An 11554-nucleotide genomic window follows, 5' to 3' on the forward strand; every position below is an offset into this window, starting at 1 on the left:
GCAAGGTATTGATTAATTCTGCAACTATAATTATTGAGAGATCATTACAATATTCAAGTACTTAAGTACTCGACTCAAACTTTTCAAACAAACTTACAATAATTTTTTTAATTATTTTATTGTATGAAAATAATTCACCAAATAAATTAATATGTTTTTTTTTATAATTCAATTTATTATTTTTTAAAATACCATTTTTGTATTTTTAACAACATAATTAAAATAAATATATTATAATAAAATATTTTTTAAAATAACTCAACAAATAATATTAATTATGTAATTAAATTAACAATATTATATATATATATATTTATATTTATTAATTCAGCTAATTGATTAAAATTATTTCTTAAAGTATCCAAATATAATATAGGAATTTTAATATTTTCCGTTAAAAAATAACAAAAACTGAATGTTTAAAATAAATAAAAATATTAGAAATTAAGTTTACTAAAAATATTAAAAATTAAATTGTGATAAACAAAAAATTTTAAAAATTAATTTATTAAATTATCTATTAAAGACTCATAATAATAAAATATTAAAAATTGGAAGATGTATATTTTTTTGGTGTTAATATGTAATTAAAAAAAAAAATTGCCGTCTTTTATTAAAGATTTTTTTTTTTTTAATTTGTTTTGGTTGCACGAACCTCCGGTTCAAACAAACGCGATAAAGAGCGGTTACTGCGCGTGTTGTCACCGTAACTGGTTTGGCTTTTTGACTTCCGTACCCCGTTTGTGCATGAAATCGGCTTTTACTCGCAGTTCTCCATTCTCCCCCCTCTCTCAAATGTCCTAACCCTAACCCTAACTAATTTGTTTTTCACATCAAATTATACACCGTGTCTTTATTCTAATGGTTCTTTGCATCGAAGTTTAATGTTTGGCCTGTATCGATCTGGCGCTGCGAAGTTCGAGTTCTCAATCGACAATGGAGGTGTTGAAGGACGATTTTCAGGACATAGAGATTGGGAGCTCAGTGGAGTCGTTGGAAAGGTTATTGGAGTCTCAAAGAGAGCTTTTCCACAGTCAGATCGATCAGCTTCAAAACATTGTCGTCACACAATGCAAACTCACCGGCGTTAATCCTCTCGCGCAAGAGATGGTACGTCTGTTTTTGGGGAAGAAATTCGGGATTCGAGTGTCAGTCCCTTGTTGATTGTGTCTCATGATGTTGATTGTTATTCAGCTAGGGATAGCATTTATGTGTAGTTATTATTGTTTGCCTGTGCATATTTGTAGGATATTTCTCTCATTTTTGTTCAAGCAGTTTGTTTCCACTGTTTTTTTCTATAAGAGATAAAACAAGGTTACTGGGTTGGTTCGCAACTGTTTAGATTCATTCTGATGCGTCTCATACGTGTAATAGCATCCACTGATGCTGGACATGGCATCAAATAAGCATAATTAACTTCTGGGGATGGCGTGCGTGACTTTACTATTGATCATTTTAGAGCCACAAATTAGGTGAACATCCCTGGATGTAGTATTCTTTAAGAGGAAAAGCTTCAATCATTATTTATGATAATGATCATCAAAGATTGGGTTGATTTTGGGTGTGGCATGGACTATTTAATTGTCTTGTAACTATGTTTTGTTCATGGGCAGTACCCCCTTGGTACCGTTGTGCATAATAATACTTATCTTATATTTCAAAAAAATTTTATGACGATGATAAATCCAGCATGGCTGGTAATTGGGTGCATTGGAACTTAAAATGCTTTTCATCAAATAGAGATACGTCACCGTGTTGAATGTCAGTAAGTCGGTGCTACTGAGCGGTAATAAGCATTAGAACTTATTATTGTTTGCTAAGAATTGGAGGCAAGGTACTGAACTTGTGATTTTTTTCCATTTTTTGTCCTGGAATTTGTTTTTGCATTTATAAAATTACACAGTTGGTGGTGTACAAAGATATTATTGGTAATTGCTTCTATTGTTAGTTTGATTTGATCTGATACACTGGGAATCTCTTCTCTTAGGCTATTCAATTTTATAATTGTTTTCTGAATGCTTTCTCTGTTTTTAAATCAATATTCATTATTGCCCTATGATATTGACTTGTAAATATGGTATCTCTTTGATGTGCAGGCAGCTGGAGCTTTGTCAATTAAAATTGGTAAGTTACAAGGAGATAGTAATTATTATGTCCTTTAATATTCTTAGGACATAAGATATGAGGTTTCTGGTCATTGCCCCTTTATGACACGCATGCATGAGGCAGTTGCTCATTTCTAACTATAATCTGCCATTCTAGGTTAACAAGCAAATACATTTTTCATATTCAGCATTCTTCACTTTTTATGTCTGGTTGTTGTCAAGTAGTATCAGCTTTGAAAGTACCAAGTAGAGCAAAAATGGGAAAAATCAAGTTTTTAGCTAACTATCAACATGAGTGGGATTGAAAGTTTCACTAGAACGCCTTTTGGATTTAACCTAGGCCTATTTGACCATGGTGGTCATGTCCCAGGCCCCCCAAACAGAGGATTGGGTTTGAATCCTGCTAGCTGCAGTGCTATCAGACTCTGTTGAAAATTTGATTCTTGCCTCTGTTTGTGTTTTAGGTCTACCTTTCTGTCATTTGTCAAGGGATTTGACCTTATCTTGAGTTGTATTAGATTTGGTACTTTGGATGCTTGTGATTGTTGTATTTTCTTTCACCATAAGTGGTCTATGGCTGATGTGCTTGATATTATTATGATTATTATTATTCCTACATCTGTTTGACTTTTGTTTCTTGTAGGTTCTTTTACCTTAAAGGCCATAATGACCTTAGGATGACACACTTATAAATTTGCTACTGCTTTAACGTGTTTCTTTTGGATTATATTATCAATTTCATAGGTAAGAGACCAAGAGATTTGCTGAACCTCAAGGCAGTGAAATATATGCAAGCGGTTTTCTCTATCAAAGATGCAATTAGTAAGAAGGAATCTCGTGAGATTAGTGCTCTGTTTGGTGTTACAGTCACACAGGTCTTTGTTACTTATTATTTCTTTATTTTCTTTGATATTCTTATGCTTACAGGATTTAGAATAAAAGATATGCCTTTAGCTCTCTCCCTCCTTTTCTACTTGCATGACAGGATTTCCATACAACTAGATTGTAGTAAATAGCTACATTTTAAAATACTGCTTTACTTCTTTAGGAACAAAAGATATTGCTTACATCTTTATAATTTATTGATCTGTAGGTTCGAGACTTTTTTACTAGCCAACGAGCAAGAGTAAGGAAACAGGTCAGGTTGTCAAGGGAGAAGTCTATTAGATCTAATGCACATAAAGAACAACATGATGTAGCACTGACAAGCTATGATTCTAATATACCTATTGAACCAGTACCCTTGAACTCTGTCCCAACAGAGTCAGATCCTATCAGGCCTATTGAGCCGGTTCCACTAAACTCTATTGGTCCTCCCACTGCTGATGAACTACCGTCCTGCTCAACACAGAATGACATTCCATCTACCATAGATGAGTTGGAGAAACATTTTATTGACAATATTTTTAGTATGATGCATAAAGAAGAAACATTTTCAGGGCAAGTTAAACTGATGGAGTGGATCTTGCAGATGCAAAATTCTGCAGTTCTAAATTGGTACTCGTTTGAACATTTAAGCTTTTGCCAGCTTTTTTTGACCTTTTCTTTTTCTTTATTCAGCTACCTGCATGGTTGCAGGTTTTTAGCGAAAGGTAGTGTGATGATTTTAGCAGCATGGTTGAGTCAAGCTGCTATTGAAGAACAGACAAGTGTTCTACTAGTCATCCTCGAGGTACTTCTAATTCTATGTGCAGTTAGTTTATTGTTTCCATATATCTTATTGTGTTTAGGATTGATAGTGGGTGAATAACATACAGGTTTTATGTCATTTGCCTCTTCATAAGGCCCTACCTGAGCATATGTCAGCCATACTGCAAAGTGTTAATCGATTACGTTTCTACAGGACATCAGGTGCTCGTCTTTCATGAATCTTTTATTGTTCTTCTTGCATTTTGACTTGGCATATGCACGCGAATACGGACATGCAGAGATACTCTCTCTAAGTTGAATCTTGATGTTAATGCTCTGCTTTAAGATATTTGTCAACACCTTTTTTTTTTTTTATAAATATAATATCTTTGTCGACACCTTAATGCATTATGATTCACTGTTAGGAATTTGGTCAATACCTCTGGGCCTTTTTTGCTTTTTTTTTCCTCTCCCACTACATATATGCATATATGTGTCTGTCTGTATCTTGGGGGAATGGAATGAACCAACGTTACTTAATCTTTTGAAGATAATTGCTTTACTGTTGTTAAGATTTTTCTTAATGTATCATGAAAAGTTTGGTTCGGGCTTTCTTTCTAACTGGAAGTTTCACGTGGTTGACTGATTCTAAAAAAATCTGATTTAGACTTTTGTAATTTGCTTGTACAGCTTTTCTTCTTTGTGTGGTTTTTAGATCAGAAATTTGAACTAATAACAGATATAGCAGATATTGCTTTCATATTGTGTATTAAGCAGTTCTGCCTATCTGATTTCAAATTCTTATTTCTTCATTTTTGCTTAAAATTTTTCATTTACTAGTATAAAACATTTATTGTGGTTTAGCTGTATTTCTTTGATATTCTTTATGATATTTTTGGATCTCATTTATCTGATTTGAAGATCAGACATATCAAACAGGGCGAGGATTTTGTTAGCAAGATGGAGCAAATTATTTGCTAGAAGTCAGGCTATGAAGAAAACAAATGGCGTGAAGTCTACTACTGATGTACATAGTCAGATGTTGCTGAAGCAGAGGCAAGTCCGTATCTTTGTTTCATAAGCTTCAAAGTTTCTCTTATCAGTTTCTTATTTTTTTTCTTTTCTTTTTGAGCTATACTTGATTTATCATGATGGCTATCTGTTAGGAGCTCCAGACATGAACCCTGGTGAGCGTTTGTAAGTGATAGTGAGAGAGAGAGGCAAGGAGTTTTAGAAGTGAGTAGGAAGGGAGAAAAAAAAAGATTCTGGGGTTAGGATAAGAGAAGAGAAGGGAGAGAAGAAGATGAGAGGAGAGGATTTGGAAAGGATGCTAAGACTGTTTGAAAGTTGTAGGCAAATTTTCTTGTATGTCTATTACATGGCTGAATTCTCTCACACCCCGTTTGAATAAATTTTAGTGATGGTTAATTAACGTAAGATAATGACAGTAATTGGATGACAATGGTATAGGATGGGGATGGTAAATTTTTTTTATATTTGGATGATTGTATATTAATAACATATTTTTATTTGGATGATAGAATGGTATGATTGTATTTTCAGTCAAATTACTAATTTATCCCTCCTTATTTATGTAATAGTATATAATAAAAAAAATTAAATTATTTACCAATATAATTACATTTGTATTTAAATAAATAATTATTACAAATTAAATTTTTATATTTAATAAAATAAGTAATAAATTGTGAGGATAAAAATAGAATTAAGTATATTATATGGGAGTATAAAGGAAAAAAAAGTAACCTGTCATTCACATACCACCGATTCGGTGGTTTTAAAATTTAATGTCAAATTTGGCAGTCAGATACCGTTTGTTACCATTGGAAGTTGTAACAAATATGATTTTCTCACACCGTGGAATACCATTCATTAAAATCCAATCATTTACTACGATTCAAACATACTGTTAAAGTTTACCTTAGTATGGCAACACCATAAAATCCAACAAATCATGACAGAAAGGAAATCCTAATAGTACTACCAGCAGCTGTTAAAAGTGCCAGAAATTATTTCATTTCTAAATACCCAATTCTGGTGTGCCCACATAGCTCAGCAGATATTTTTCTTCTTTTTTCGATAAGACATGGAGTGCCTTGCCAACTTCCACAGCAGTCTTTTTACCATATTGACCAGAGTCTTTTATGGTCTTAACACTATCATTTGCATGTGCAGCATTGTAGAAATTATGGGTGATGAATCGTGGAGCTCAAGCATTGGAATTCCAGTAAGTATGATATAAATCAAGTGAAAGAATGCATCATGAAGTTTTATGCTGGCAACTTATCTTATTGTTGTAATTCCTGTACAGGAAGAAATTATTGCTCCTAAACATGAAAGTTCAGAGAATCTCAGGTGTGAATTTCCTCCAGTACAGCGTTTTGTTTTGGGTAATTTTGGTGGTATAAAGGATAGACCCTTTGCAGGAAGTTGGAATCTTCACAAGCACCAAAACTGCTGCTTGGATCTTCGGATGATTCTGCAAGGAAGCACATCCTAGGTGCATCTTCATCTTGTATCCATGGAAACATTGATATTTTTTTAGTCAGTTCCTCCTTAAAACTAGGGAAATTTTTTATAACACAACAAAGAGCAATTTGGAGAAAAATAAATGAGAATAAAGTTGATTGCTATCTTATTTAGAAAAAAAAAGGTTGATTGCTATCAAAGTTAGACAAGCAGATATGTCTTGTACTTTCTTCCTGAATGGTTCTATAGTTATTATTATGGAAAGCTATTAACTTCACCATTTTTTTTTTTTGAGATGGAAATGGGTATAGGACTCAAACTCGAGTCATCAACTCCACTAAACTCCTACATGCGATCTAAACTATATGTTGTTGGGTTACAAAAAGTCCTTGTTAATGATGGAGAAAGGTTGGTTTATCAATTATCCCCAGGACTTTTGGGAATAGTGAGTTGTTTGCAGTTGGCAAATGGGTGAATTTTGTAGTTGTAGCTATGAAAATGTGCTCCCTTTCCCATCTCATACTTATTCTGTGAAAACAATATAGGAATTACAAAATTGATCCTCTCATCAAATACGCCAAAATTTTTGTTTAATCCTTTTAATACTTGAATGAAGTTGATTGCCTTAGCTAGCTACAGATACTAGAGAACGCAGGAAAGTTCAACTGGTGGAACAACCTGGTTCAAAAACTGCTGGTCGGAGCACACAGTCCGGTAGGGCAGTATCTCTTAATCAAGGCCGTCCTATGTCTGCTGATGATATTCAAAAAGCAAAACTGCGTGCTCAATATATGCAGAGCAAGTATGGGAAAATGGGTTCCTCATCCAATGGAAGTGGTGAAGCAAAGACTGAATGCATAAAGAAACTTTCAGCAATTCAGTCCAGCAATTTGTCACCTATCTCTAAATTCCATGTTTGGGCTAAAACTGACGAACACAAGAAACCTGTGACAGTTGCCACAAAAGTTTCTAATGACTTGGAAGTTTCTCTTGATAGTAAGCATAAGATGAATCCAGAGGAGCCCCTTCAGGAGGATTGCAAGAGGGTCCAGATACCGTGGCGGGTGCCACCAGGTACATTCTTCTCAGTGTTTATTTACTAGTTCTTTTGACTGTTTTCTGTTAATGTTCATAATAGTTTAGGGAAAGTAGTTCCACAGGGAAAGGGGAAGAGATTTTTTAAGATCTTCTAGGCTATAAGTTACTTAACTGGTCGTCTGGTCCTCACTTCTTCGGTGGGGGGATATTCATTTTCCCTCTGCAGCCACAGATACTAACTCTTTTTTATTAGGAATGGAATATTGGTCTGAACTCCTGTTGTATATCATTTTTTTGAGGTGCATAAATATGTATTTCTTTCTTTTTCTTTTCGTCGGTAACTTTTTGAGTATTGAATGCAAGAACTGCTCCCAGCAACGTCATCTATTGCGATAAGATTACATTTGTTTAACCGTCATGTTCAAGGCAATCAGTTAAAAAGTAATAATGTAAAAGGGGTTAGAGGCAAGGGAGGGCATGCTATGTGGTGAAAATTGACTACTAGACTATAGATTTCCAATTCTACGGCGCACCATTATATCACAATGATTTTGAAAAAGGATTTCCCTTTCGATGCAACGTATGGATACCCTTGATGTGGCAAGCTAAGCACCACATTGCAAAGGCAGTTATCCTGTTCCAATGTCGTTGCCGAGGTCACAGAGTCACCATTCGGAATTCTTTTTGTTTTGATTGGCTAAACTGAGAATATCATCAATCAGTAAAATATCACATTAAATCATTAAAATTCAAGAATTTACTGAAATTTTCAAAAATTGGCCACGCATAATTATGATAGATTGTACTTCATCTTTTGAAGTACTCTTCTTTGTAAGGGTTTTATGAATCAGTATTGTTGTACTATTTACAAGATGTTCAAACGAAACTCTTTGGAAGAACATCCATATCTTTATTATTATAAAGAACAAACATCACTGAGGATATGCTGTTGGTTTAGTTGGATCAGGAAGTGACTACCGGACATAATTAAGTGAAGGCAGATAACACTCTCATTTCTGTTCCTAGAAAAGTTGATTGGATCTGGAGAAAAAAATTTAAATCAGTGAATCACATCATTCATTCAACACCATTGTACCCAATTCACCAAAGTAGTGGTCTCATGAGGATTCTGTTCTGCGCATATGCAGATGCTTATAACATGTGAAATTGGAATTCTTGGTCAATCATTGTTTGCTCCATCAAGATGCTATAAACGGTGAATATTAATTCTTGTTTCATTGACTTGCAATGAGAAGAGAAAAAACAGAGTTTAGTGTTGATATATTTCGTTTCCTGAACCCACTCTGGATTATATTATTGAATATCAAGCCAATTTGTGTGGTTGACGTTTTGAAGGTTGCAGAATTGATTGGCTGACAATCTTCAGTCATAAACAAATTCATAGATGACAATTTTTTTTTGTATCACTGGATGATGGATTAGTTTCTTTTTTAATTAATAAGTATTGAGAAACGATATTGGGTTAGATTAAAGCAGCCAAAAGAGGGAAAAATCGGTTAAAATTGATTTTATTAATTCAATTTACATGTATAGCTTGCTCGCGTAGTTGTATAATCAATATGTCCTGGGCGCACTTTTCTCTGCCGATACTAATTTTTAAAGCCTATTGCCTTTGGTAACCTGCACAATCGTTCACATTGTCTGAACTGAGGGAGACTCTCCGATTATGGAGTCTTAACTTTGTGCAGTGCAGGCTGTTGGGTCTTTGTGTGGAGAATGCTTTCATTTTCTTGTTTTTTCTTTCTTTCTTTTTCTGATATCCAGCTCTTTTATTTTCTTACCCAAAACATATAAACCTATTGAGTCCCAACTGAGCAGCCAGCCTTGTCTGTTGAGCGTTATGAACACATTGATCTTTGCTCCAGTTTTTCTTAGATGTTTTTCAGATTATTATGAGAGTTACCTCTTCATGTTCTCATTTCTTTCTTTTCTTTTTCTGCAGAAATAAGTTTCCAGGATGTCTGGAGAGTTGGTGCTGGTGAAAGCAGCAAAGAGATTGATGTTGAAAGAAATAGAAACCGCCGGGAGAAGGAAACTATCTACCCAGCTATCCAAAACATACCACCAAATCCAAAGGAGCCATGGGACCTTGAAATGGACTATGACGACTCCTTGACCCTGGAAATTCCCACTGAGCAGCCACCTGATACTGACACTAGTGAAGCACATACGACAGGGCAACAGGTTTCCAGCTTTCAAGATGTAAATGTTGCAGTTACCTTGGGGCCTACCTCGTCAGACAACATTGGTGGTGGAAACACAGCAGAGCCAGATCTTGAGTTGCTAGGTGTACTGCTGAAGAATCCAGAGTTGGTTATTGCACTGACATCTGGGCAAGCTGGTAACTTCTCGAGCCAAGAGACAGTGAAGTTGCTTGATATGATTAAGGCTGGTGGATCTGGTTTAGCAAGTAATTTAAATGGGTTTAACACAAAAGTGGAAGAGAAGATTGAAGTTTCTCTTCCATCCCCAACTCCCTCGAGCAATTCAGGAATGGTGCGTGACTTTGGTCCATGCTGCAACTTATGCCAAAAATCATTGGGTTATTATTATATGATCATTGGTCTATTCCCTCGGGCAATGCTACTGTCATTCTTAGTCTTATTCAATGTCCCTCGCTCCACATTGTTAGTCTAGATATAATGTATATAATTCTTGGAAATGCATCACATATCATCTTAAAAAGCATGATCTGAAATTAAGAAAGCTTTTAAGTTTATGCATTTTTTTTGAAAGGGTACCCAATTTTGTGTAAACCAGGAGACACCAGTCCTACTGTTGTTGGAGGGAGGGGTTTTTTCATTTATTGTCCTACATGAAAGTCAACCACCAGTTGACTGAAATACGTTAATGTTGAATTGGTCTCTGGTCTTAATTACAAGGCTTTTCTGCTTTGTGGACTCATTGGAGAAGCAACTGCCATGGTGTCTCTTTATCATAGTCGGAATACATTTAGTAATTTCTTAAGTCTTCTCTTAAAGAGAAAGAGTTGCTGATTTTTTCTCAATCAAATCTTTTTTACAGAGAAAAAAATATGATAATCTTGAGTAGGATTCTACTGTTTGTTGGCTGTTGTTTCAGTTTTGTTGAACTGAAATTATTTCGGAATTTTGCAGAGTGGATGGAGACCAGAAGCTGTCAGGAATCCATTTTCCCAGCAAACTCCAATGGGAAGCATAGTTACTTCAGTAGACAAGCCTCCCGCTGCGAGCTTGGCAAGGCCTCAAATTCCAGCCAGCAATATCACAATACATCAGCAGCAATCAAGCAGTGTTCCGTTACACTCCCAACATGTCCAGGCAGCAATCCCACCATTCTCCTTGCCTCACAAAAGTATTGTTGCACCCGAAAAACATCAAACACCAATAGTCCACTCCTTACATCGGTCTCTGCACGCCAATTCTCCTGCTTCTCCAATTATGTCAACACAATCTGCAGACGTGGCTTTAGCCACAAAGACAAACTTATTGAGTGTGGCAGGGCGGCCTTCATTGCGAATGGAAACTATTACTAATAATGCTAAACCATCAACTTTATTGATGACCCAAGAGAGGCAACCTGTTTCACTTCAATTTCCCACGTCAACATGGCGGCAGGCACCATTGCAGCCCGATTCTCCAGTTCATGCACCTTCATACTCATCTAGACAACCGATGGGAAATGCGGGTGCAGTGCCAGATTCTTGGAGAGGCAGGCTTGGTTTGGGTTCCAATCCATATTCACCTTCTAACCAAAATGGATACAATGCATCATCACATGGTCAGCCGCTATCAGCTCCTCAATGGGAGGGAACTGAACAAGCGGGCAGTGATGGATTTGAATCATGGAGTCCAGAGAATAGTCCAAGAAGTAAGTCACCGAAATATATGCGGGGTAGGAACTTGGGGGAATCCAGAATGAATTCGGGTTGGGATAGATTGGACAGATCAAGACAACAAAACTCTCCCAGGAATTGGGACCGAAGATGGCGGGATAGGAGCCGATAACCCTACAGTCACGACGTGGGTTCTGGCCTTTGGTCTGATGTAGAATATAAATTGTTCAATAACAATTTTTACTGGCTTGAGGGCAACGAAGTATACACTGAAAACTAAAATTACAATCACAATTGTAACTCTCGGAATGTTCATAGATTAGCTGGATCTATTGAATTTGACAAAAAAAACATGAAAAGTTCTCCTCCCAATCTCTGACCCTTTTCCATTCTTTCTTCGTTCGGCTTATTGACTCAAGCTTGGTGACCCAAAAGATAAAATTCAACCAGAAAGTAA

At 35.8% G+C, this 11554-nt stretch overlaps 1 protein-coding gene across 1 annotated transcript; it reads left to right on the forward strand.

The window, feature by feature from the left end:
• Nucleotides 1-690: 690 nt before the first annotated feature.
• On the forward strand, nucleotides 691-11469 carry LD (Homeodomain-like superfamily protein). Its single transcript, XM_022051171.2, has 13 exons — nucleotides 691-1110; nucleotides 2097-2124; nucleotides 2850-2980; nucleotides 3199-3602; nucleotides 3684-3777; nucleotides 3863-3956; nucleotides 4661-4790; nucleotides 5931-5982; nucleotides 6067-6110; nucleotides 6182-6270; nucleotides 6864-7298; nucleotides 9226-9779; nucleotides 10400-11469. The coding sequence occupies exons 1-13, from the start codon at nucleotides 937-939 to the stop codon at nucleotides 11267-11269; spliced, it is 3099 nt and encodes a 1032-aa protein (XP_021906863.1). The 5' UTR covers nucleotides 691-936; the 3' UTR covers nucleotides 11270-11469.
• Nucleotides 11470-11554: the final 85 nt, after the last annotated feature.

This window comes from Carica papaya, chromosome 5 (genome assembly GCF_054855325.1).
Source record: "Carica papaya isolate Zhongbai chromosome 5, ASM5485532v1, whole genome shotgun sequence".
NCBI classification, from domain to species: domain Eukaryota; kingdom Viridiplantae; phylum Streptophyta; class Magnoliopsida; order Brassicales; family Caricaceae; genus Carica; species Carica papaya.

Bases quoted from the DNA above. Each gene is read 5' to 3' on its own strand.
- LD (XM_022051171.2), top strand. From the start codon at position 937: ATGGAGGTGTTGAAGGACGATTTTCAGGACATAGAGATTGGGAGCTCA. The intron at 2,981-3,198 runs GTCTTTGTTACT...ATTGATCTGTAG, and splicing joins TTGGTGTTACAGTCACACAG to GTTCGAGACTTTTTTACTAG. The intron at 6,271-6,863 runs GTATCCATGGAA...AGCTAGCTACAG, and splicing joins CCTAGGTGCATCTTCATCTT to ATACTAGAGAACGCAGGAAA.